General features: G+C 38.8%; 1 protein-coding gene across 1 annotated transcript in view; it reads right to left on the bottom strand.

The window, feature by feature from the left end:
- Positions 1 to 26771, bottom strand: part of ik (IK cytokine) — a 51096-nt gene that overhangs the window by 11260 nt on the left and 13065 nt on the right. The window contains exons 5-10 of the mRNA XM_052100784.1: positions 25873 to 26040; positions 25309 to 25423; positions 18194 to 18264; positions 18074 to 18120; positions 13274 to 13437; positions 5453 to 5561 (exon numbers count right to left, since the gene is read on the bottom strand). Of these exons, the coding sequence (XP_051956744.1) occupies positions 5453 to 5561; positions 13274 to 13437; positions 18074 to 18120; positions 18194 to 18264; positions 25309 to 25423; positions 25873 to 26040 (674 nt within the window). The remainder of the gene's footprint in view (positions 1 to 5452; positions 5562 to 13273; positions 13438 to 18073; positions 18121 to 18193; positions 18265 to 25308; positions 25424 to 25872; positions 26041 to 26771) is intronic.

Genomic DNA, 26771 nt, shown 5'->3' with positions numbered 1-26771 from the left:
AATAATGTCTTTACATTCTCTTTTATTAAAATTAGCATGTCTACAAATCTACTGATTTAAGAATTAAAAGAACAAAACAGATTAGTAATTTGTATTTAAACTGCTGAGCAACATTTAGTTTTATCGGAAAAGACAACAATAATGGCCCAATAATAGACTGAAGGAGAAGTTTTATGAGCGCTGCTTCTTCAGAGCCCTTCACACTGCATTCCCGTCAGACGCAGAATCACTGTGCTGTAGCCAAGTACGGGATTAGCAATGGCTATAACCAATCAAGCAATCTTCCTCAGTAGCATTTTGATCGCCAAGCACGTGGTTGCCCGCTGCTGTAATCAATCATGCGGGAGTCCATGTTTGTTACAATGAACAAAGGTTCATTATTGATAGAGTACACAATCAATTTTCAAAACCCTGTCCTTGTCTTACCCCGATTCACCACAAAAAGCCTATAATAATAATGTCGATTTATATTTAGAGCAGTTGTGTCCGATTTGGTGTGAAATCGCAGGCATATGTCATTCGACCTGGTAAACTAAAAGAAAAGGTTAGAGTGGGCAAAGAAACAGAAATTGGACAACAGATTATTGGAAAAGAGTGTTATGGATCTTAACCCCATTGAGATTTTGTGGGATCAGCTAGACTGTAAGGTGCGTGAGAAGTGTCCAACAGGACAGCCACATCTATGGCAAGTGCTACAGGAAGTGTGGGGTGAAACGTCACCCGATTATCTGGACAAACTGACAGCTAGAATGCCAAGGATTAGCATAGCCGTTGTAAGGTGGGTGCCAGAGAGTCTGGGCTACTCCGAAAAAACAAAAGGCTCTTGTGAGAATTAACATTTGAACTCTCTCTTGCATATGTAACAGCAACATCCGAGACGCTGCAAACAGTGCAGCTCGCACCCCACTTGCACAATCAAGAACCCATTCAATTACAAATTCTACAGTTGTGATCCCCTCAATAGAGGACCAAAATCTAATTATAATGACAGACACCACCATTTGGTAAGCATATTGAATTATCTGGGTTTATAAAGGAAAATAAGCAGAAGGTTCTGCAGGTAGACTTCCCACACGATCGCTGTGTGTAGTTTTCGTTGCCAGGTAAATATTTCTATAAATTCCTCAATTTCCGAATTGTTATTATATTTGATTGATCGATGATTTTACTCTATGAATTGGATTTTGAAATATTGTTCCATTACCTGGTCAATACGTTGTATACATTTAATTTTATTCTGACTGACTCTGAAATTGTTTTCCCAAGCAGATTAAACGATTCGTATGTTACCGCAAGTCTGCGTCAGATTAGTGACGACTAATATTTGGCATCGATTCAAGTGTACTTGGTTTGCAAAGACAAAAAGGGAATTTCCGTATAGAACAGCAAATGCTGCTTGAGCAATCAATTCGGGTGTGTTTTACCTCCGTTTTAATTTGATGTTTCTCCAGATAAGTGTACGCGGGAAACCACACATGGCCAATCCAAAGCTATTACAAGGGAAGTTATGTTGGTCAACTTACATCTGTAATAGTGGACGTGACCTCTACTGAAGAAAACGTTAAGTTACATTCAAGTGTATGCAATTCCATGGGGGCTATACTGAAGTGTCTTTGATTGTGTAAACGTGAACGTGATCGATCTTGGGTATATAGCAATTACCTCTGTTTGATGATCAAAGACTGATGAGCTTGCGAGCGTGAGACCCGCATAAAACAGAAAAACATGTGAGGACCTCAAAGTGACAGTTTGCTAATCTGAATGGGTAAAATATAATTAAAGAGTTAAAAAGAATAATCAAACATTTGCTCACTTTTAATGATGTACAGATATAATTGTCATTTGAAATATTTTTTATTCATGGAGTCAGATGAAATAATGAGGTAATACATAAAAGAAAATGTATTTAATTGAATCTTGTTGTGTTGCGTAAAAGGAAAGACAGTAACGCGCAGAGACCGTCACCCGTGTTATTGGAGACCGCCACTGGACCGATAAACGGGCTTACACTGTCATTGCTGCACGTGGAGGATATTTTGATGAGACATCCAAGTAGTTTACAACTTTTGTCCGCCAGTGTATATTTATTAGTGGTCGACCGACATGAGTTTTTTTAATGGCCGATGCCGATATCTAAAGAACACTGTTGCCGATATACGATATAAATCACATAATTTAATATAGTAAATGACTTATGTACACATAAAATTGCTTCAAAAAAAAGGTACTCTTATTTAGCACTATATTTACTCAATTTCACACACAACTTTAACTTTGTAAAAACAAATCTTAATTTTTAAATGGTAGATCTTAATTTCTTATTTCGGTTTTGTCATCCAATTTTAGTACATTTATTTGCTAAATTTTATTTTTAATATATTAGAAATAAATGAAATAACGGGGGCCTGGGTAGCTAAGCGAGTATTGACGCAGACTACCACCCCTGGAATCACGAGTTTGAATACACGGTATGCTGAGTGACTCCAGCCAGGTCTCCTAAGCAGCCAAATTGGCCCAGTTGCAAATTTTTTTTTAAGTTATCATCCTCGTGGTCATGGTTAGGGGTTCTCGCTCTCAATGGGGTGTGTGGAAAGTTGATCGCGGAGAGTAGCATGAGTTTCCACATGCTGCGAGTCTCCTCGGTGTCATGCACAATGAGCCACGTAATAAAATGCACGGATTGAATGTCTCAGAAGCGGAAGCAACTGAGACCTGTCCTCCACCACCCGGATTGAGGAGAGTAAACGCGCCACCAGGAGGACCAACTAAGAAGTGGGAATTGGGCATTCCAAATTGGGAGAAAAGAGGATAACATTTTGTTTTATTAATGGAAATAACGCACCGTAGTCTACCAACCATGGATGACATTTTTACATTAATTGTTTTTTCTCAAAGGACCGAATCAAACCAATTGTACATAAAGTGCACAGTGAACACAACCTTTACTCCGTGCACATTAAGTGTTTTTACTTTGAAGTTGCTCGCCACACACACACACACACACACACACACACTTAAAAGCTTACATGGCCCAAATTGCCATGAACTGAGCATCACGTAACATTCGTAAACCAGAGGAACTGACTTTGGCTGGCTAATAGACGCTTCAGAGAAAGATATTATTTGAGCACTCGACAGGAATAAAATGCTGGATTTTCTCAGTGAGTTACATCTGTTTAAATGAGGTATCAGCATATTTGCAGATGGTATATGATAGAAGTTATTGATATTCAACATTTTGAGCTCAATGTCATGGCTCAGATATACAGACCGTTTAAATGAGACTGTGTTGCACACCGGTCTATTACTGTGGTAACACGATGGCAAGTAACAGCAAAACAAACTGTGATTGGTCATACTTTTCTCCGCCTTTCTATCTTGTATCTGAACAATCTAAATCAGGGGTGGGGAACGTCAGGCCTCAGGGCCGTATAAGGCCCGCGAGGCCATTTGAGAAATAATTTGAAAAGCAAAAAATGGCCTTGATTCAACTAACCTGAAAAAATAAATCCTTTCAAATAATGGTTTACAAATAATGTTAAATGATAACACCAGTGGTGCATTCTCAGGGCCAGCAAAGCCCTGTCTGCTGGCCTAACATGCCAAATAAATATTTTTCATCCTTTCATTCTCAATCAGGTTTTTACCTATGTGCTTTTAAATCGCTTTCCACTCTTAATTTATCTACAAAGAGAAAATTTAAAAAAGTTTATCCAGACAGAATTTATTCCTTGATGCTTACAAGCAGTTTGACAACTTTTTCACAAATTGCATGCCTGAAGCAGTGTGTGAGTCTGTGCTCAACCCCATCCAGGCCTTCAGTTTCTACAGAATCCCTCAACACTGCAATGAATAGGCATCAATGTCAGATTCATCAGCCAATCAGATTGATTTATTTGTTCTTGGTGGGTGTGATCTTTAGGATATGTCCCGGTCGAGGCCTTCTACCTGGCCTTGAGTGACGCAATCATGCTTTAAGTGACGTAATTTGAAAGCAAAGAGCACAAGATTGTCATAACTGCTGCTATCGCCATTGAGAAAGAGATCCTTATGGATTTAAGAACACGAGATGTTCTGCATGACCGTGCAATTGCTTTATTAACCAGGAAAAGGATGGCTGATATTCACGTCAAGTAAATCGGTAAGTGCTTTTTGTATTGTTATAGCAAAATCAGGAGTTTTCTAAGTGTAAATTAGGCTGCTTATCCATTCAGTGTCGGATCAAGTTTTGAAAAGAAGTGCTGCATCCCATTCAACTCCGACTACGAAAAGTGCAATGGAATGCATATTGAAGTCAGAATTACAACTTGTAGGCTTATGCAGAATTTCTCATCTCCGATTTCGCCGAGATGCAGGGGCATGATGTCACACAAACATGTCGACACTCAGGGAGATTTACAAAGAAATTGAGAAACATTCACTTTATTATTTAATATCGATAAATTAGATTGTTTCCACATTACATGATATTAAGCACTTGTTTATCAAACGCCTGCAGAAACTGGTGTATGAAACATTGAACCTGAATGGCCTAGTCAAATTCCTGACTTGAACCCAATTGAGATGCTGTGGCAGGACCTTAAACAGGATGAGGTAAAGCAGTTGTACAAAGAAGAGTGGGCCAAAATTCCACCAAAAAGTTGTGAAAGACTGATCTCCAGTTATCAGAAGCATTTGATTGCAGTTGTTGCTGCTTAAGGTGGCAGAACCGGCTATTAAGTTTAAGGGGGCAGTTTGTTGTCACATGGGTCTTAAAAGGTGTGGAATAAGTTTTTTGAAAACTGTATTTTGTGTTTACTCAGGTTGTCTTTGTTATATCTCGTTTGAAGATCTAAATTTATTATGAAAAATACACAAATACATTAGAAATCAGGAAGGGGGCAAATACAGTTTCAAAGCACTGTACACACTGCCGTCACACATAACTGGCCTATAGGCAAATGCATTTAGCCACACTGATTTATGATGGAGGGAATATTAAACATGACTAACATATATATATATAATATAACAGCATAAAATGCTAGAAAAAACATGCATGTGCAACAGACAGCATTATCTGAAGTTGCGCAGCATGTCTTTTCATTTTGTGGTGTCTTGTAATTGATCAACATCCACTTCAGAACAGGGTTCAGAGGCAAGACAGTGAAGATCCACTGTTTTATTGCCAGCATGTCCATTAACGCAGGACTATCTGACTTTTTTTTTACTCATGGCATTTTATTTGAAGGTAAAAGGAGCTGTAATCTTTACTGGAACTAAAAAAAATTAATAAAAAAAATTAACAGAGAAGCCCTGATAATTTAAACATCAGTCCCACATTGCCATATAAAACTAATAAACTCTGAATAGGGCTACAGTCGTACGGGTTTGGAAAGACATGATGATTGGTAAAATGTGACCTATTCCATTAACACATGAATGCAGCATTAGACGTAAGTGAAGCAACTACCTTTGTCCTTCTTCTTGAGTTTTTTGTTTCGTGTGCCCTGCCTCAGATATGATAGGATCTGCGTCAGTTTGCTGATGACGATGTCATTGGTGGTGAGTGTCGTCTGAGCCTGAGGAACAAAATCACAACACCGAGTTTCAACAGGACACTTATGGTAAGAGATTTAAAACTAGGGATGCACAGATACCACTTTTTCCTCTTACAATCAGATTCCGATATCGGAAATCTCAGAATCAGCCGATGCCAATTCGATTGTTTTTTTTTGCATAATCAGTTTAGAATATCTTTACATATTAAAGAGTACACCCAATTAGCTCCACACAATAATGTAAAGAAACCTCTAACTACACATTATTTCAATATAAATATACAGCTTATTAAGAAAGACTTTATTATTAACTAGTATACTGGATAATGTAGCAGCAAAATTAACAGTAATTCCAGTATAAATCATCAGTAGAAAATAAGCCTTTTTTGTGCTAAATTTGTTCAACTTGTATCTGGACTTTAAAGGATTCAGATCTAATTTTTCTTCAATTTAGTTGTATCAAAGATATCAGCTCACTTTTCATACACACGGTTATTTTTTGGAACCCATTCAACTTAAATATTATAATTTGTAAACACATATATTATAATAGTAATATATGTCAATCATGCACCTTTAACCCTCACACTTTCATTTTGACATTATGAACTCTCCAGGAAGTTCTGTAAGTGTGTCTGTTTTGGAAAGTTCACAGCAGAGGCGTTTCCAGCATTGAAAGACATCCGGGGCTTAGCCCAGACAATTTTATTTTCACACTAGCAACCACTTCTCTGTAGTCCAAAGCTGGTGAGAGGGTTTTCTATGAGTTTAGCTCTGGCTGGGCCTGTTTCTACAGTTCCTAAATCTTCCACTCTAGTACTATCCTCTCTCCTCCCTGAATCATCTGTGATGCAAAAGAACAGATACAGCACATAATTTATTGCAAATCAGCTTCAAGCAACTAATTCATCAAGTGCTACATATGTCAAATTGTAGACCAATACCATTGAAGAAAATGTATTGGGAGGAGCAGATCAGTGGGATTGCCCTTAGATCTATCATGATTCTTGAATTTTCATGTACATTAACATAGTCATCACAAAAGAGTTATATTATAGTGAGTAAAGTGAGGTAAAAAAAATATTGAATATAAATAATTTATATTTTTGACATAGTCAAAATGATGTATAAGATCCTAAGTTAAAGCAATACATGAATGACATTAGTCTAAGTTCATTGACACACTATGGCATCGAACTGTATATAATTCTCATCATCTCTATGAGAATAATTCATCTGTCAAAATCCTTTCATTAGGATCATTGAGATAAACAATGTTTCACTTTTAACTTTCTCTAAAGTAAAGTGACTTATTAATTGTTACCAGTTTCCATGCCTGATTCTGGCACATCTTTGCTACCCTCAAAGTGTATATTTACTACAAACTAATATCACAAAACAAGTCACACATACATTTTATGCTAATGCTTATTGGTTATCCTTAGAGAAAACAACACCTGATAAACAAGAAAATTATGCTCCAAACTGGACTCGAACCAAAGTCTCCAGCATGAGAGGCGATGCGCTAACCACGAGGCTAGAGGTTACAACATGTGATATCAGTCGGTAGCAGATGTCTTGAGGTTTAGCCTACTGTGGGTAAAAGCCAGCCAGATGATGATCTTTAGACTTTAAGGACAAAAACAAATATGAATTCTTACCCACTGACTTCTTTCGGAAATTTTAGAAGCCTCATTTGCTTCATTTTTGCTGTCTTTCCTGCTAACTGCTGTTGACTCGCCACTAAGTAACGCAAGTTGATGTCAGCTCCTCCCCTACCTGCTGCATATTCAACAGAGGAAGAAACTGAGTCCCCCACAGGCTACCGACAGCAAAGGAACTTATTCTATAGGCTAGATTATGCCTATGTCTATTTTTACAGGCTGTATGCAGTAGTGCAAAGCCAAAGCACAATGAAATAAGGCAACTTATGATTTCGGGGGTTTACATAGGCTATTGTCCGGTTTCATATTTGTCAGTCAGCTTTTCAAAATTCATTCGGGGCTGAAGCCCCGGCAAAATCGGCTGCCGCAGCCTCTGGTTCACGGTAGTTTAATTTGCTTCTTATTCAAATTCTGGTAAAAAAAAAAAGCACCTCCAGTGCCATTCTAAATGCATATTATAACTGAACCGAACTATTGAGAATCTACATCTGAGATCTTATCAGTGAGTAGCGCTCAAATATTTTGCAACGCGTAATGGCCATGTGAAAAGCCACGAGTGCGTGTGTGTAAACAGAGCAGTGCCATTCAATGACACGCTGGAGCTGCAAGTGCATTTTATACATTTACTTAAACACAGCCTTTTGTGATTCACAGAGATATTGCACATCTTTAAGTGGCTTTGAATAAAACGCAGGAGTCATATGAACTACTTTGTGTTTTTATGGTTCTTTTATGTCATTTTTTTGAGCTTGACAGTAACGAACATGACTAACACACAGTATCAGATTTGGATAGGGCTCATCGGACCGATACATCTAAAAGCTTCAGTATCGGAGCAGATACCCATCCAGGTATCAGATTGGTGCATTCCTAGTTAAAACAGCTTTGTTCAGAATGCATACCACTCTTATCATTTTTGCGGTATACCATATGTTCTGTATGTAAGATACCTACTAATTACTTACTACAATTGCCAAACTGTGCAGTAAACAACCAAAGAACACTATGCTGAACTTGACTGTCTTGGTCAAGAAATTGGCTTGATTTTCAGTGGGATAAAAGAACCAAAGTCACATCTTGATGTCCCACATCACATCTAAACCCTCTAGGGTCAACGGACGCGCCGGCTGGATATTTTCGTCATTACAACGGACACAACTTAAAATATTTTTGGGTATACAGATAAGTGTAAGACATCATTAGAGACTATAAAGGGTCTACTTTTATTGGTGTACACTCACAATAATAAAAAAACCTTGTGCTTTTGTAAAATAAAGAAAATAAAAAGTGTGAGCTTTCAGCAGTCTCTGTGATCACGAGCATATTTCAGAAACACGTCACAAAAATGAACAAACTCAGCGAATACTTATCACACAAACATGAAACATATGTCTAAAGAAAGCTTAAGATTTCTACTTTTAAATAAAACAATTCAAATTTAAAACAAATATTCTCCTGCAATGTAATCTGTATGAAACAAAGCGATGTACGTTTTTTTCCTGGCTCAGCTTTATTATAGGTAATGTGATCACACCCACAGGCAGAGGGCGCTATTCATACGCTAATGTGCTGAGACGATCAAGGCAAATGTACCCGCCCCCGACTGCGAGATTTGATGTAAACACAACACAACTCAACTTTTCTGCGTGTTTGTAAACTCCTGGATGTAAGGATGAGTTAACATTTTCCTCAGAAGAAGAGCGAGACTCCGATGAACGTTTGTATTATGAAGAGAGACTTGATCCAGCCGAGGATACAATTTCAGACAAGTCAGTCATTTAGTTTTCATTAGTTGACATGCTATTTTATTTAAACATGTATATATGTTATTAGTGGGACTGTTTCCAGACTTGCCAGCCAGGATTCAGAGTATTGACATTTGAAATATGTCCTAATAAGCAAGTTTTAGTTACATTTAAATGCTGTTTCGGCTAAAGCAGACATTTAAATTGGATGCTGTATGATATAAATATGATATGTAATATGACAAAAAAAATATGAATGTTTAGATTATATTTTATCTAGTGTTTATGTTGCCTCATTATCATCAACAAAGTTTGTGCTTGCAAATATGTGTTCAGGTTAAATATGCACATATTAGAAAATCAGCATATTATTATGATTTCTGAAGGATCATGTGATATTGAAGACTGCAGTAATGATGCTGAAAATTCAGCTTTGATCACAAATTGCATTTACAATATATTCAAATAGAAAACTGTTCTTTTAAATTGTAAAATGAGTTCACACAATGTTGTTTCTGTATTTTGGATCAAATCAATGCAGTTTTGGTGAGCAGAAGAGACTTCTTTTAAATGGTAGGTCTAATATTAAGTAGTCTTTATGTAAAGAAAATGTATAGTCAGATTTCTTTTAATTTAAAACTTGATTTTGATCATTAAGTCTCCTCATATTCATTATCTTTGTCACATTCCTCATTGATGGGCCCAGAGGAGGGGTCTTTCTGTCCTCAGGTGTGAATCACTTAAATATTTGTGATAGTTCACGCCTCCTCGCATATTACTGTTGTAGAAATTTTAATACTCATTGATCAGTAATAGTCATTGCAAAGGAATGCCCCTGTATCTAAGGAATGTAGAGGGGGAGGATCTGCTTCTGTTAGAGACCTTGGGGAAAAGAGGTATAAAAAAAACAATTCAGCCCTCCCAGACAACGTCTCACTCATGGCACGGAGTAATTCCTGTGTAATGACCGGGTCCTTCTTGCAAGAATAAATTATTTTAAAAGACTGTTTGATTCAGAGTGTCTCTTACGCAGTGATAATGGTTGGTTAATTTTTTTGCCACAAAATTACCCATCAACACTAAAATTGTCTTACAAAAGATCAATTTGAGTGATCAAGATGGTTTTCACATAATTTTGTAGCAAAAACTCTAGATCAAGTTCTCAAAAGTCTTGTGGACAAATCTTTAGTATGTGTTATATGGACTTATTTCAGTGACTTTTCAGTTTTTCAAAACCAAGCATAAATGTACATACATGTTGCTCACATATTATTGTAGCCCAGTTTGTGCGGAATACAGTATTATCAGACATTAGCCATTAATATGTTAAGCAACTGAAAAAAGCACAAATGTCAAGGCATGTCAAAACTTCTCCAGGGCCCAAAACACCCTCAGACCCCAGAGGGTTAATGACATAGTTGACTTAAAACTTAATTGTCACCCAGTTTAATGTGGAGACAAGTGAGCCAGTTGTATCATTGCTCTCAAAACATTCTCCTGTTTGTTTGGATACACAGAACTAGTGGCTCATATAATGCTATCAGTTTAGGGCAGGAATGCCTGTTTGTCCAACCAATGTTCAGGTTTGACAACGTTAATGTAAAAATCAATTAAACATAGTAACAAATATGCTCATAGGATTTATTCCATTATGGTGCTTGATGGCTCTAGAACTGACATTCTCGACTGAACGCAGCAAGGTTTTGCACCGGTCAAATTTCTTGCCTCACTTGACAATGTGACCATTTCAAAGGAGCTAGTCATCTACTGGACATGAAGAAGCACCAGCAGTGAGACGTATGTGTGTGCACACCCTCTTACCTAGGGTGACTGTGTCTTTTTCTAGCACGTCTTTTTTTGGACCTTATAGTGTCCCGTCAAAATTTCTAAATGACCTAATATGTGTTTGGCCTCGTTTTCATTTAGACACGCTCACTATAGTTGTCAGGTAATTTAGCAACCATATTCGCAACCCCTCCGGGCAGCTACTTTCTATTATTAGAAAAAGGTCATGATACCCCCTGCTTAAGCACAGTTGAGGGCTCCCAACATTAAAAAAGAAAATAACAGGGACAGTGTGCGTGGTCAGCAGCAGAGTGGAGGGAGAAAAGCGAGTGAACACAACAACTGTCTATATGATCCAGTCAGCTTTATTTCATTATTCATTATTAATGCAATTAACAGCATCAGATCTCAAAATGCACAAATTATTCAGTGTTTTAAGCTCACAATACATTACAAGGTAAAATGATGTGCTACACCAATGTGTCTTTACAAATAATAATGAATGATAATAATTATATGACATATATTACCAACCTGCAACATAAAAGCAGCATAATGTAGTATTTTTGGATAGCTAAAACAGCTGGAAGCGGCTTATGCCGCAAGAGGTCCACATCCAAGATGGATAATGAATTGTCCAGTAATTATTAGAGAAAGCTTCAAAAGCTCAGAGGAAATGGAGACAAAGTTTAAATTCTATAAAATTTGAGCAGAGCGTCGACAGACCTCGATTCCATGGGAGACCACTAACAAGCTGCACAACTGTCCCTAATCAGTGCCATATATCTTACGTTTGGCTCGTCAAAATTTACGTGCTTCTGTGGTACATTCCAACTTGATTTTTGTCAAGTCTCATTTGAGTTTGTTTTGTAGACGGTCCTTTCTCAATAACTTGTGATGTTGTATACACCAGTGTCAAGTCCCTGCCGGATAGAGCGCAAAAGGCTTAGCCTTATTCCAGCCAGTGTTCAGAACTCAGACGGAGCTAAATAAAATGTCAGAATCTAACACAAGTTCATCCATCAGATCATAATTTACCGACAGTGGCTTTGAATGAGTTTTAACCGAGTGCAGAGCGCAGCTTTGTGTTGCACAAGCTCTGTGGTAGACAGTGTTTGTATCTTTAGATGACACACAGCTCATTTCTCCATCTCTTTGAGTAAACAAAATCCCACATGAAACACAAGACATGTGCACGTACTAGGGCTGCATGATAGAGGAAAAATGCAATATCCGATAAGATGTTGGATAATGCAATATTCGATATGTGATATGATATTCCTATGATGATATCATCAGAGTGCACAGAACATTATAACCCCCACCACCCAAATAAAAATAAATTTATATTCCAGTGATCACAAAAACACTTTGCTTTTGTTCCGAATTGTATTTAGATTGTTTATAATATTTAGTTTTACCATTAGCTATGTAGCAGATATTAAAATTCATATTTAAATATTTGAATTTAATTTTTAAAAAGCATATGAATATAATGTTAAATTCTGTGTTATGAATTATAAAAATTTACACACTAATTCATGTTTGTATTTATTTCATAATTAGTTCATTGATTCATTCATTGTGGGACTTTTATTTTGAAAATTGTTGTCAAGAAGTGCTTGCCATAGAAATTCACATTGGTTTAAAGTTCCTGTTCTCAGTCGACGCTGCAGCTGTACAGAGGAATGATTTCACAAGACAATCCATGTATTCAAAGTGGCCATTAAACAAACCAAGTTTGAGTTTCAACCCGCTGTTTGGTCTAATTATCTGCACAAATGTTTTGATACTCTTTAATTATGTGTGTGACAGACTGAGATATCTGCCATTTAAATGGAGTGGGGCACAGAATGCGCCCTCTGTTATGGCACAAAAAAGAAACATACGTGAACATCAGAAGGTATACAGTACGACTTAATGAAATCAAATGTGTCTGTCAGCTCCTATGCACACACGTGACAATCGCACGCCATAAAGTTTACCTTTCAACGTATTAAAATCATGGCGTTATCGCAAGCCCTTGGAAAATACATATTGTGATATATACATTTGAAATATTCCAATAAATTCTATATATTGTGCAGCCCTAGCGTGTACAGTGTAGTGTGGCACTCTCATTATATGACGTGACTAACAACTGGTTGTCCAGTCACACAACAAAGGTTTGCAGAAAATGCAGTGGAGAAAATTTGCGGCTGTCAGTTCGGTTATAGAATGTGGTTGTCACTCTCGGTGGGAGAACATAACCGTAGTAAGCAATCAAATACAGGACTGACAACCATATTCTGCTACTGTGAAAGTGGCCCAAGGTTAGCAACCCTAAAAACGGTCATCCAATTTGCAGTTCCGTTTGATGACATTAGTGGTACGGAAACAACAAAAACAGAATGAAAATAAACAAAATGTCTGTTTGTGATGATTATGGTTGCAGTCTGCTTTTTTGTTTCATACTATTTAAACAAATACTGCTTATGCTAGTATTCCATTCTGAATAAATCCCTGTGATAACGGTTTACAGTGTGTTGTGAGTTTGTACCTCCATGGTGGGGCAGTCAGCTTTGCTGCGGATGAGGGTGGTTGGGATGTCCGTGTCAGCATACTCATCCTCAAGATCCACCACATACGCCATACGACCTGGTAGGAACAGCTCGTTTCGCTCCATCTGACGTCCTTTGAACAGGATGCGGTAAATGTTTCTTCCTAAAGAGCAGAATAATCCTAATAAAAACTCAAGCAAGTCTATCAAAGTCACATTAGTTCAGCTATTTTCACAATAGTGTTGCTTTTCAAATAACAAACTACTTTTAACAACAGGTAATGGTACAACATTACTACCGGTACTAAAGCTACGTGACTGTGTTAGATTGTATTGGACATGCAGAAATAAATGCAAGCAAATTAAAGCAGTAATCAAAAATGCTAAAACCGTCTCTTATCATTGGAGGTCCAAAACAGTCAGCAAATTGGCTTCTTTGGGCAGTTAATGTAAATTTTCAATAATAATTCACTTACACGTAGCATTGGGAAGTCCAATTAATTTTAGTTAATCAGTTAATCAATTCTTGGCTAATTCACCACAGGTTCTCAGTAAATTCATATGGGTTTTTATAACAGGGTTTGTCCATTTTAGGAAAAAAGTGGTCTGTGGTAAACATTACTTGAAGATGCATTTTGTTCTACAACATCAATTACACAGTCATACCTCAAACATTAAATTTTAAAGCCACTGTGTTAAAAAAAAAATTATGCTAAAAGTTGCTAAAAAGGACTACAACTACCACAAGAGAATGTGACTGACAAACAAAACACTGTTGTGGTCCTTATTTAGCAACTTGTTAGCTATATATATATATATATATATATATATATATAAGGTGGCTTCAAAATTCACATCTGGGGAATGACTGTGTGATTTATGTTGTAAAACAAAAAGACCAATTCAAGTAATGTCTATCACAGACCTTATTTTACTCATAAATCCAACACTGACATTATAAGAACCCATAGGAAAACCCCAAGAAATCATGTGGCTCAGAAATGCTCCTCTTCTGGGTTTGGGACTACAAACTGAACAGCTATATTGCTGTTTTATCATCGTTTAACTCCGCTATACAAAAAAAAAAAAAATACACACACACACACCTTCACTTTCCCCACATTTTGATATGTTACAGCCTATTATTTTCCTCAAAATTCTACAAACAATACCCCATAATGAAAACATGAAAGAAGTTTGTTTGAAATCTTTGCAAATGTATTAAAAAAATAATAATTAAAAAAATAGAAAAATCACATGTACATAAGTATTCACACCCTTTGCTGAATACTTTGTTGAAGCACCTTTGGCACCAATTACAGATTCTCCCATTTTTCTTTGCAGGACCTCTCAAGCTCTATCAGGTTGGATGGGAAGCGTCGGTGCACAGCCATTTTCAGATCTCTCCAGAGATGTTCAATCGGGTTCAAGTCTGGGCTCTGGCTGGGCCACTCGAGGACATTCACAGAGTTGTTCCATAGCCACTCCTTTGTTATCTTGGCTATGTGCTTAGCGTTGTTATCCTGTTGGAAGACAAACCTTCGCCCCAGTCTGAGGTCCAGAGTGCTCTGGAGCAGGTTCTCATCAAGGATGTCCCTGTACATTGCTGCATTCATCTTTCCCTCGATCCTGACTAGTCTCCCAGTTCCTGCCGCTGAAAATTCTTCACGAAAATGTTCCATGCTGCCACCACCATGCTTCACTGTAGGGATGGTATTGGCCAGGTGATGAGTGTTGCCTGGGTTCCTCCAGACATGATGCTTGCCATTAATGCCAAAGAGATCAATCTTTTGTTTCTCATGGTCTGAGAGTCCTTCAGGTGCCGTTTGGCAAACTCCAGGCAGGCTGTCATTTGCCCTTTACTGAGGAGTGGCTTCCGTCTGGCCACTCTACCATACAGGCCTGATTGGTGGAAAGCTGCAAAGATGGTTGTTCTTCTGGAAGGTTCTCCTCTCTCCACAAAGAAACTCCGGAGCTCTGTCAGAGTGACCATTGGGTTCTTGACCACCTCCCTGACTAAGCCCCTTCTCCCCCGATCGCTCAGTTTGGCCAGGCGGCCAGCTCTAGGAAGAGTCCTGGTGGTTCCAAACTTCTTCCATTTACGTATGATTGAGGCCACTGTGCTCATTGGGACCTTCAATGCTGCAGAAATTTGTCTGTACCCTTCCCCAGATCTGTGCCTCAATACAATACTGTCTCAGAGGTCTACAAACAATTCCTTGGACTGCGGGACCTTATATAGACAGGTGTGTGCTTTTCCAAATCATGTCCAATCAGCTGAATTTACCACAGGTGGACTCCAATCAAGTTGTAGAAACATGTCAAGGATGATCAGTGGAAGCAGGATGCACCTGAGCTCAATTTTCAGTGTCATGGCAAAGGCTGTGAATATTTATGTACATGTGATTTGTCATCCGTTTTTTGTAATTGTAATAAATTTGCAAAGATTTCAAACAAACTTCTTTCATGTTGTCATTATGGGGTATTGTTTGTAGAATTTTGAGGAAAATAATGAATTTAATCCATTTTGCAAGAAGGCAGTAACAACCAAATGTTGAAAAAGTGAAGCGCTGTGAATACTTTCTGGATGCACTGTGTAATAGATCTGTGGTCTGGACTCGCACATGCATGCATATTTGTATAACTGAGTTAAACCCTGATAAAGTGTTTGACAGTAGTAAAACAAATGCTCAAAATATTGACAGTCAAGACACATTTCAACTGCATAGCCAACATTCTATCATCTCAACACAGGGATGCCAACTTTCCTGTATTAATCGGGATTATCCAGTACAGTAATTTCCGGACTATAAGCCGGTTGTTTAAGCCGCTTTGAACCTCGCGGCTTAAACAACGATGCGGCTAATATATGGATTTTTCCCGCTTTCAAATTTTATCAAAAAAAAAAAACATTCTGTGACGTGCTCAGTTTTTTGGCGGCATGAAGCTTTCATTAGACCAATGAAATTGCCGAACGGGTTAAGGTCAAACAACTTTTTTGTTTACGGTTTACATTAAATCGAGCGCGCTCAAACTTCCCATCATTCTGATTACGGTAGTCATTTTGTCACCCTCAAGACACGGAGAAATGCATATGATGCTGCTTTCAAGTTGAAGGCGATTGATCTGGCTGTTGGAAAAGGAAATAGAGCTGCTGCACGGGAGACGTTGGAAACAGCAGCGCGATAATTGACTCAGTGCAAAAAGACAACTAAAGCTGAGGATATTCAACTCCGACACTGAAGGAGATGACTTCATTGGTTTCAGGTGCACAAGAGGAGGAAGATAATGACCAATGACTTTCTTGCTAGGCTACTGTTTACTGCTAATTTTTTATTTTTTGTTACAAGCCGTGTGTGGCAGCGGGTGCGTGGTCAAGCGCCCGTCCGGGAGAGAAAAGCGGTAAGGGCGCTTACACCTGAGCTATTGTGTAACACCTGTGTCTAATTTCAGTAAGTGTGGGTAGAGCGGCATAAAAAGGCAGCAGAGACCGAGTGTGAGTGAGTGAGAGTGTGAGTGACAGACAGACACACGTCAGTCTAGTGTTGGCGCATAGAAAACCAAGAATTGAGAAACTTCATAAAATTGATTGTAAACATTGCTGTGGCCATTAAAAGCCTTACCTGGAACGTCAAGTGCCCTGTTTCACGTGTCTTTCTTGGGAAAACTGTCACACTGGCACCAGTGTGACAGTTTTCAGCACTTGATGTAAGCGCCCTTACCGCTTTTCTCTCCCGGACGGGCGCTTGACTACACCCCCGCAGCCACACCGTGTTTCGTTAAAGCTTATTTATTTTTGTTACAAGCCGTGTTTCGTTAAAGCCTGTGTAAAGTTAATTTGTTTCAAAGTACCGGTAGGCACCTGCGGCTTACAGACAGGTGCGGCTTATTTATGTTCAAAATAATAATTTTTTAAAAATTCAGTGGGTGCGGCTTATATTCAGGTACGCTCAATAGTCCGGAAATTACGGTATTATGGTTGAAATGATCAAGTCCAGGACATTATGCCAATTGTCCAGTATTCTTGATGCACCGATGAAGAGCTTTAAGGCCGGATTACATAACATCTAAAATCAGAATTTCACTATCTGTACAATTTGACAACAAAACAAATGACACAACTGAACTACAATTATTTGTATGTGTTTGTCTGTGCAAAACAACCACACCAAATAACATCAGTCGAAAGCTGCAGCAAATTTAGCCAATTTTGGGCCTCAACAATGACCGAACTAGCATATTCTCGACATGTTGATTCTCACAGGGTTGAATAAGACCCGTGATGTGTCCAACATGGTCTCTTACAATGAACATTACTATATATACACATTTGACTTGTTTGCATCAATACATTTTTTTTTTGTTTTTCCATTTCAAATTTGAATTTTAAAACCCTTTCAGTTAGGGTTAGGTGTAGATGTCCATTTAGTTAAACTCTCATTTATCTTTCAGGACACCATTTGTTAGGTTTAGGGAAACGTTTTAGGTTAGTTAACGCATGTACGTTTTACTCAATAAAACTCCCATCTAAAATTCACCTTTAAAACCTCTTCTAGTTACAACCTCAATTTGCTTAATTTTGCCCCCCCCAGCTGGACATTTCACTTGCAAACTCCAGCCAAATGTGTAATGAAGCATGCAATTTCAGTCTTGAAAAACATTGCAAAGTTCACGTACATTTCATGAGTCCAGAATGGACGTGTCTCAATCCTAATCACCCTCGCCCCAATAATAAGTGCCCTTTAGTGCCCTCATAAAAATTGGGAACATTTTCGAAGTTTTGATAATCAGTGAACTCACCCAGACGAGTCTTGAACTCAATCTTCTGCTCTGGATCTTCATCTTTCCTGTCAAACACAAAAATGTTAAAGACACGCTGAACTTAGCTGAATGAAGAGACGAGGTTATACTGAAACATACTTGACTTCTTTTTGCACTTTTTCAATCATGTCTTCCTCTTCTCTTTCTTTACTAGTGATTTCAGCTCTGACCTGAAAATAAAAACAGTGAACTACATTAAGTTAAAAATGCAACCATGTCATGGTTTTTATTGATAGATCTATCAATACCACACAACTTACACAATACCACACTACTTTTTCTTGATGCCATGGGTCATGTTCTCTTCCCTTTACAGAAGCTTTTTCATTCGCACATGCTGATGCAAAAACATGCATTGTTTTCAGTGATAAACAGCACGCATTTTCTCATGAAAACACAACCCTCTGTGAACGACATCAAGATTCTTATTAGCCATCCTTCCACCAAAGTTGCGAATTTAATTAATGTGAAAAAACATGCAAAATAAAGCTTTTCAAAAAGGATGAAATCGACTCAACTCACTTGTCACTACACCACTACACAAGTGAAATGATGTGTGAAAAGCTTGTATGACTACAATGTCTGGACCACGCACATGTAAATACAAATAATTCTCAGATATGTGTGAAAGGGTAAATATTAATAATGATAGATGTGACACACACTGAGTCCAGTGAAACTAGTGCTAAGGTCCTGTGTTATGTGCTAAGGTATGTTGTTAGCAGTTCAGCAGTCTGACGGCCTGAGGGAAAAGGATGTCCTGCAGTCTGCTGGTGCGGGCTCTGATGCTGCAGTGCCAGCATCAGAGTAGTCCATGGCTTGAGTCTCCAATGATCCTCCATATTCATTTATACATCGCCTGGTATAAATGTCATGGAGGGAGGGAAGCTCCGCTCCAGTTCTGTGCTGGGATGTTTGTAGATGCTCGCTGAACTTGACTGTTCTTGTCACTGGACTTCCTGTTGCTGACAACACGCTGCACGAGTGTTTGTAGCCTGCTCTGCATTGCTTATTCTTATTTTCATACATTCATCGTTTTATCCCTCATCATTTTACCACACGTTTCGGGGGGTTTCTCCACTGATAATTGGTGATTCTATTTTAAGGAACGGAGACTCCAGCCACTATTGTTAAATGCATTTCCGGGCTCGTGCGTCTGACATCAGATAAAATGTACAAGTGCTGGCTAATGCTAAACATAGATTTTCTAAAATTGTTATTCATGTTGGCACCAATTATGTCCAGCTTCGCCAGTCACAGATCACTAGAGATAATGTTAAAGAGGTGTGTGAACTTGCAAAAACTATGTCAGACACTGTAATATGCTCTGGCCTTCCTGCTATTTGTGGAGACGAGGTTTATAAGTAGATTAGTGTCAATGAATTGCTGGATGTCTGGAGAATACAATAGGATTTATAGACAATTGGACGAGTTTTTGGGGTAGACCTGACCTGCTAAAGAGAGAGACAGACTCCATCCCTCCAGGGAACATGCCACTCTCCTCTAGTAATTTGGCTCATATTCTTAATAATGATAGTATCTGATTAAAAGGGGCCCAGGCCGAACATCTACTAGCTGCCACACAGGTCACATAAACTACAACACAGAGACTGTATCACCTAGATATCTCATAGAGACTGCGTCTGTTCCCCGAAATACCAAAAATACAAAACTCACTAAATAATATAGAAAAAAATCTGATTAAAAAAGGTAAATCTTGAAAAAATAAATAAATAAAATTATATTAAGGCAGGGCTACTAAACATTAGATCTCTTTCTACCAAAACCCTAATTGAAAATGAAATTAATACAGATTATACTTTGGATGCCCTCTGGTTTAAACTGGATGAATATATTAGTTTAAATGAATCTACTCCCCCAGGTTATTGTTATAAACATGAGCTTTGTCTGAAGGGTCGAGGAGGAGGTGTTGCTACAATTTACAGTGAAGATTCTGGTGTTTCTCAGAGGACAGGACATAAGTTAAAGTCTTTTGAACATATAATGCTTAATGTGACACTGTCAGATATAAATAAATAAAAAACACAGTCGTGTTTAGCTCTTGCTACAGTATATGGATCACCTGGGCCTTATTCTGATTTCTTTGGTGAATTTGTAAATTTTTTAGCAGATCTTGTAGTTACTGTAGATAGAGCTTTAACTGTTGGTGACTTCAACATTCACATAGATAATGAAAATGATACATTGGGATTAGCATTTATCGATATTCTCAACTCTCTTGGAGTCAGACAAAATGTGACAGGACCAAGTCATCACCATGAACGCACACAAACTGACTGTCGCTGATGGTGACTAGATTTTAAATTGTCAAAATCAATCATTTTTAGTCACAGTCTGGCGCTCTAAACCAGAAACATTGATCATGATCTATAACTAATTGTAAGGGGGTTTAGATGTGCAAGGAGGTGGCGAGAACCGGCTTATCAATATAAATAATATTTTATAAAAGACACACACAAACACATACAGGGCAGCGGCCTGTAATTCCCACTCTCTCGAACAGTCGTCCTCTGCCACCTTTATCCCTCGCATGCTCCTATCAGGCTGATTGGGACCGGGCGTGCGCGGTTCCAGCCCGGCCCTCCACTCTACACTAATATTGATCTATAATAAATTGAATGGCATCTTTGCTAATATTATTCTATTTGTATCCCGGTCTCAACCTCGGGACTCCTATCCTGAGGTCACCAGAACCGGCTGGATCCAGCTCCATTCCTGCTTTGTGTTGGACTCCACTACCATCATTCTCTTGAGTGATGATGACTAAATGCAGCCAGTGACAGCCAAACATCACTTTAGTCTATAACGATAGACTTCAGGAGGATGAACTGATGCAAACTCCAACCATAAGACATGGAATACATCATATGCCATTGCCTGAACCTTGGACTTCGGATAGACCTCACCAAAATTACCGGCCTGATGAACTGCGATGCACCTCACTGATCTCTGCCTGCATCATCTTGTTCTAATGATGGACTACACTCTTGAAATGGAATACATACACTATCAATTAATTGCCAACAAAACCCTTCATCAGCCAACTGCATCTATTTGAACTTCTGCAGTAAATCCAGGATGAACTTCAAAAGACATTAGTCATTAATCTTACAGTTCTTACAACATTTTTGTTTAAACACTGACCGCTTACTTGGTTTAACAATTTTAAACCATGATTTGCATTAAACATAATTTAATAATATTGGCATTATATTCATGATATTAGCCAGAGGGGAACTGGCCCCCAGTATGCCTTGTTTCTCCATTAATCTCCGTTATTTGTCTCCATTAACCAACATCTTATGGAGTTTTGCATTCCTGGCCACAGTCGCCTTCGGCTTGCTCACTGGGATTCTAAATACAATTATTATTTAATTACTTATTTTTAAACACAATTCACATATCATATTTTATCAAACTACACAATGATGACTCCAAGACATAGACATTACAGTTTCATGTTCTGTTAATGCACGATTTTCTGTAAAGCTGCTTTGAAATGATGCGTGTTGTGAAAGGCGCTATACAAATAAAAACGACTTGACTCATACAACCCCCTCTACAGCACTTTGCATTTGAGAGTAGTACCGTTCCCGTACCAGATGGTGATGCAGCCAGTCAGAATGCTCTCCATAGTGCATGTGTAGAATGTTCTGAGGATGTTGTGACTCATCCCAAACTTCCTCTCTGTAGGCCATCTTGTCATCATCTGTGATCAGGTTTACCAACGTTGTGTCATCTGAAAATTTGACGGCGACATTGGAGCTTTGAGTGGCCATGCAGTCGTGGGTGTAGTGAGTGCAGGAGTGGGCTGAGAACACAGCCCTGTGGAGCTCCAGTGTTGAGGGTCAGTGGAGTAGAGATGTTGCTGCCCGTTCTGACCACCTGGTGCCTGCCTGACAGGAAACTCAGGATCCAGCTGCAGCAAGCTGTTCAAGCCCAGAGCCCGGATCTTAACGTCAAGCTTCGAAGGCACTATGGTGTTGAATGCTGAACTGTGGTCCACAAACAGCACTCACACATATGCATTACTTTTGTTCAGGTGGGAGAGAGCAGTGTGTAGAGTGAAAGCAGTGGCATCATCAGTCAAGGGGTTGGCACGGTAAGCAAACTGTAGTGGATCTAGAGAGGCAGGCAGCAAAGAGCAAATGTGATCTTTGATTAGTCTCTCAAAGCATTTGCTGATTATGGGAGTCAGAAGAACAGGACGCCAGTCATTTAAGCAGGTGATTTTAGTTTGCTTCAGCACAGGCACAATGGTGGACATTTTGAAGCATGTAGGAACTGTACAGGGAGAGGTTGAAAATGTCTGTGAAAACACCTGGCCTGTGCATGCTCTGAGGACGTGACTTGGGATACTGTCTGGTCAAACGGCCTTGTGATGTGGCTTTTTTGGGAGTGTCTATTCTTTAAGTCTGTGATGTTATTGATTCCCTGCCACAAGCTTCTAGTGTCGCTGGTGTTAAACGGTGACTCCACTTTGTCCCTGTACCGATGTTTTGCTGCTCTGATGGTTTTACGGAGGGAATAACTGGCTTGTTTTTGCTCCTCCTCATTCCTGGCATTATGTGCTGCATGGACATAGCCGTTAATCCACGGTTTTCTGTTGAGGTAGATCTGTATTGCACTTTCAAATTAAACACATTACAGAATCTATATAGACATTGATGTCATCATCAGAGGCGGACCAGAACATCCAGTCCACGTGATCAAAACAGTCCTGTAGCATAGAATCAAATCGGTGCAACCAGCACTGGATCGTTCTGAGGGCAGGTGCTACCGTTTCAGTTTCTGCATATAAGTGGGCAGAAGCTGAATGGAAGAGTGGTTCGATTTGCCGAATGGAGGGATATGTAACCGTTCCGGAAAGGAGAGAAACAGTGGTCAGAAACCAGTTCTCCTTGTGCGTTGCATGTAACATGCTGAAATTATCTTGGTGCTATTGTCCTTGTAAAGGGAACAATGGAAAGGTGGCGGCGAGAACCAGCTTGACAATATAAATAATAGTTTTAATATAAAACTGAACAAAAAAAAAAGACAAACACACACAACGATCTCCCTCTTGTCGCACCACCGTCCGCAGTCAGCCTTTATCCATCTCGGAGGCTTAATTAGCCTGATAAGTGACCGGGTGTGTATAATCACGACCCGGCCCCACCCTCCGCCCTGTCATAGTCCTTAAATTGGCCTTGTTGAAATCCCCTGCAACAATTAACGCGGCCTCAGGGTGCACGGTTTCCTGTCTGCTTATATTCCTGTACAGTTCCTTGAGTGCCTGGTCAGTGGGGGAATGTACACAGCTGTAATAACAAATGTGAATTCTCTTGGTAGCTAGAATGGTCACACATTAGCGTGAGGTATTCCAGATCAGGGGAGCAAAAGGACTCGATAGTGCACACATTCCTTTGGTCACACCATGTTGTTGATCATGAAATATACAGTTCCTCCTCTGCTTTTCCCTGAAAGGTCTTTAGCTCAGTCTTCGGAGTGCTTGATAGTGGAGTCTTGAACCTCCACCGACATCCAGGTCTCTGTGAGGCACATAATGCAGCAGTCCGGAGTCTCTCGATGGAAGGAGATTTGTGCCCATAGCTCAAAGTTTGTTGTCCTAGGACACAACATTCGGCAGTAAAATGCTGCAGAGCAGGGACCGGCTAACGTGGCAGCTCAGTCTGACGAGGACGCCACTCTCCTACACTTTTTCCTCTTTCGAGGTTGTGGTCGGACAAAGGGCTCCGATGCAGTGTTTGTAAAGCATAGGCGTTGAGGAACTTAAAAGTCTGGTTTGCATTTGTCTATCATAGGCAATAAGACAAATGACATCCAGAATGAAAAACACCGAAATAAGTGACAAAAACAAAAAACTGCAGCGTCTTGAATCTAAATCACTTCCAGAGAAATTGTAGCCATTGTGAGTGTTTTATTAATAAAATACTGCCGGTTTAGAGCACACAGACAAAACACTCTAAAGAACTTTCTCATGTTTGGGAACGACTGGGAGTGCTATATACGAGTGTTCTTCCATCCGTATGACTCTACTATGCGGATCTAGAAGATCTTTTTCAAAAGAGTCAACATACCTTCTCTTACGGACAGTTCAAGTTTGTTTTTTACTTATTTGCTCTGAAAACTCTTTGTAGGCTTTGAATTTTCTAGACACCATTATTTCAGGCTGACCAGAGCAATATTTCAGATGCAATGATAGGCCAGCCAGTTAGTCCAGTAATGAACAAGTTATTCAGTTACATGTTCTTTTTGATGCACAGCTTTTATTCCTAACAAATTCAATAAGAGTTTATTCAGGGGGCCTGGGTAGCCCAGCTAGTAAAGACACTGACTACCACCTCTGGAGATGCAAGTTCGAATCCAGCGTGTGCCGAGTGAATCCAGCCAGGTCTCCTAAGCAACCAAATTGTCCCAGTTGCTAGGGAGGGTAAAGTCACATGGGGTAACCTCTTATTGGTCGCTATAATGTGGTTCACTCTCGGTGGGGCACGTGGCGAGTTGTGTGTGGATGCCTCGGAGAATAGCAAAGCCTCCACATGCGCTATGTCTCTGCAGTAATGCAAACAAGCCAAGTGATAAGATTTGTCTTCCGCCACAAAGATTGAGGCAAGTCACTAAGCACGTTTACTTACAACGCATTGGGAATTGGGCATGCCAAATTGGGGAGAAACAACAAATTTATTCAGTAAATCCATCAGTTTCCATCATAGTTTGTGCATTTCTTCTTATCAAATAAAAAATATATATCCACTTCAAGTGAGCGTATAATTTTTTTATGCGCATTTTGGACATTTATTCGCACCTTGTGTTTTCATCTAGATGTTTTAATGGGATATCCCAAAATATGCATAAAAAACATTGATGGAAACATGGCTATTGTAAATTAACTACAATTTAAAATACTTTGAAGCAAACCACTATCAATTTCCATTTAAATAAGACATGAGAGCATATTCGTTACAATTTCTAGTTGTGTTCTGCATAAATGACCCAATTCAAATTTTTGGCTGAACTACCATTTTATTATTCTTTTGATAGTCGTAAACTGGAAAAAAGGGAAAAAAAAAACTTATTATTGAATTAAAGTAGGGGTGAGGGGCATAATTAAATGCATTATTTGTTTTTGTACTAAATTAACACAAACTTGACTCTTACAAATGTATTAGATTTCAGTCATGGTGTCTTACCTTCTGCAGCAGGGCAAAATCCAAACCCTTCACCAAGTGAGTGTGCTCCATGTCACCACCCAAGAACTTGGACTCCTGGATCAACTGACGCCTCTTCTCCGCCGCAGATTTGTCCCTACACCAAAAAACACAGCCACGGATTACAATCATAATTTTATTTATTTGTATTGCCATAGCAGCATTACTGGCTATTTTCATGGCAAGATCAAGGTAGTTTCAAAAGGTAGTATGTGCAATATAGTATATAATACAGTAATATACACAATGAACATTATATACAACCTTTCATTCAATATCTGATACATTTTTTTAACATTTTCCATGGCGAGACATTTTTGAAAACATCCACAAAAATACTTTGGCGTAAAAACATTGCCTGGTGGCAATAAACTTAGGACATTCCAGTAAAATGTGTTTTATAGACAGTGGTGTCTGGCAAAAATCAAATGTTGGTGGCACTTCACCTTTAAAAAAAAACACATAAGTTTGGAAGTTTTGTAAGCCCTTGTGCTGCATGTAAGTCCTGCAGATTATGTCAAACATATGCATGGCAAGGAAACTCACGCTTCTGCGGTGGGCCCCACAGCTCTGTAGTTGGCAGTGGTGCTGATGAGCTCAGTCTCCTCATAGTCTTTATTAACACCATCACGTCTCTCTCGAGCACGATCACGATACTTTTCTGCCAATTCGCGCTCTCTCTCCATCTCTTGCTGCCGCAGTTTAGCGTAGTAACTTCACAGAGAAGTACAAACAAAAAAAAAAGAGCATGGTCTTTAACATTCTCTATTATATTTGGTGTAATTTAACATCTTATGACTGACATTTGGAAATGTATACAAGCTTGTTACATTGTAAACTTCTTACTGGAACTAACAGGAAGGCCAGTAAGCAAATATTTTTGTAGAAACAGAAATATTTGGGCAGAAAACATATGGGACAAACTAATACTTCATTAAATTTCTAAAATATTTAATGCAATGACAATTCCATTTGCCTTTCGATGGATATATATAGAATAAAATGCAATTAAGACCACTGCAACAGTCTGCATGTCAAATCATGTAAGTTATGTTTATTTTTATTGTGCTTTCTCAATACACAATGATTCAAAGCAGCCCAGAAAATCACACTGTAATGTCTGTAACCTTACAGAAGTCATGAAGTCCCCAGTGAAAAGTCAGATTCACTTGAAAACTTTATTGAAATCATGCTCCGTTTTGTCTTTGAAGAATTATTTAATATTTAGTACATTCAATATTTTTTCAATAGAAAAAGTTTGAAAAACAATAAAATCAAAATTAAGGCAAAAAATATTGAAATGCATAAGTGACATCGGACTCATACAATAATATCATGATAAAAACTCCCTAATGCATCTCACAATGCATACACACAGATACACACAGTTTCTCACTGAATAAAAAAAATACATTCATGGACAACTGCCAAGTGCAAGTCTGGGG

Source organism: Xyrauchen texanus, chromosome 31, assembly GCF_025860055.1.
Source record: "Xyrauchen texanus isolate HMW12.3.18 chromosome 31, RBS_HiC_50CHRs, whole genome shotgun sequence".
In the NCBI taxonomy this organism is placed as follows: Eukaryota; Metazoa; Chordata; class Actinopteri; order Cypriniformes; family Catostomidae; genus Xyrauchen; species Xyrauchen texanus.
The sequence above is the reverse complement of the archived record's forward strand: the minus strand, read 5'-3'. Positions and strand labels throughout refer to the sequence as shown.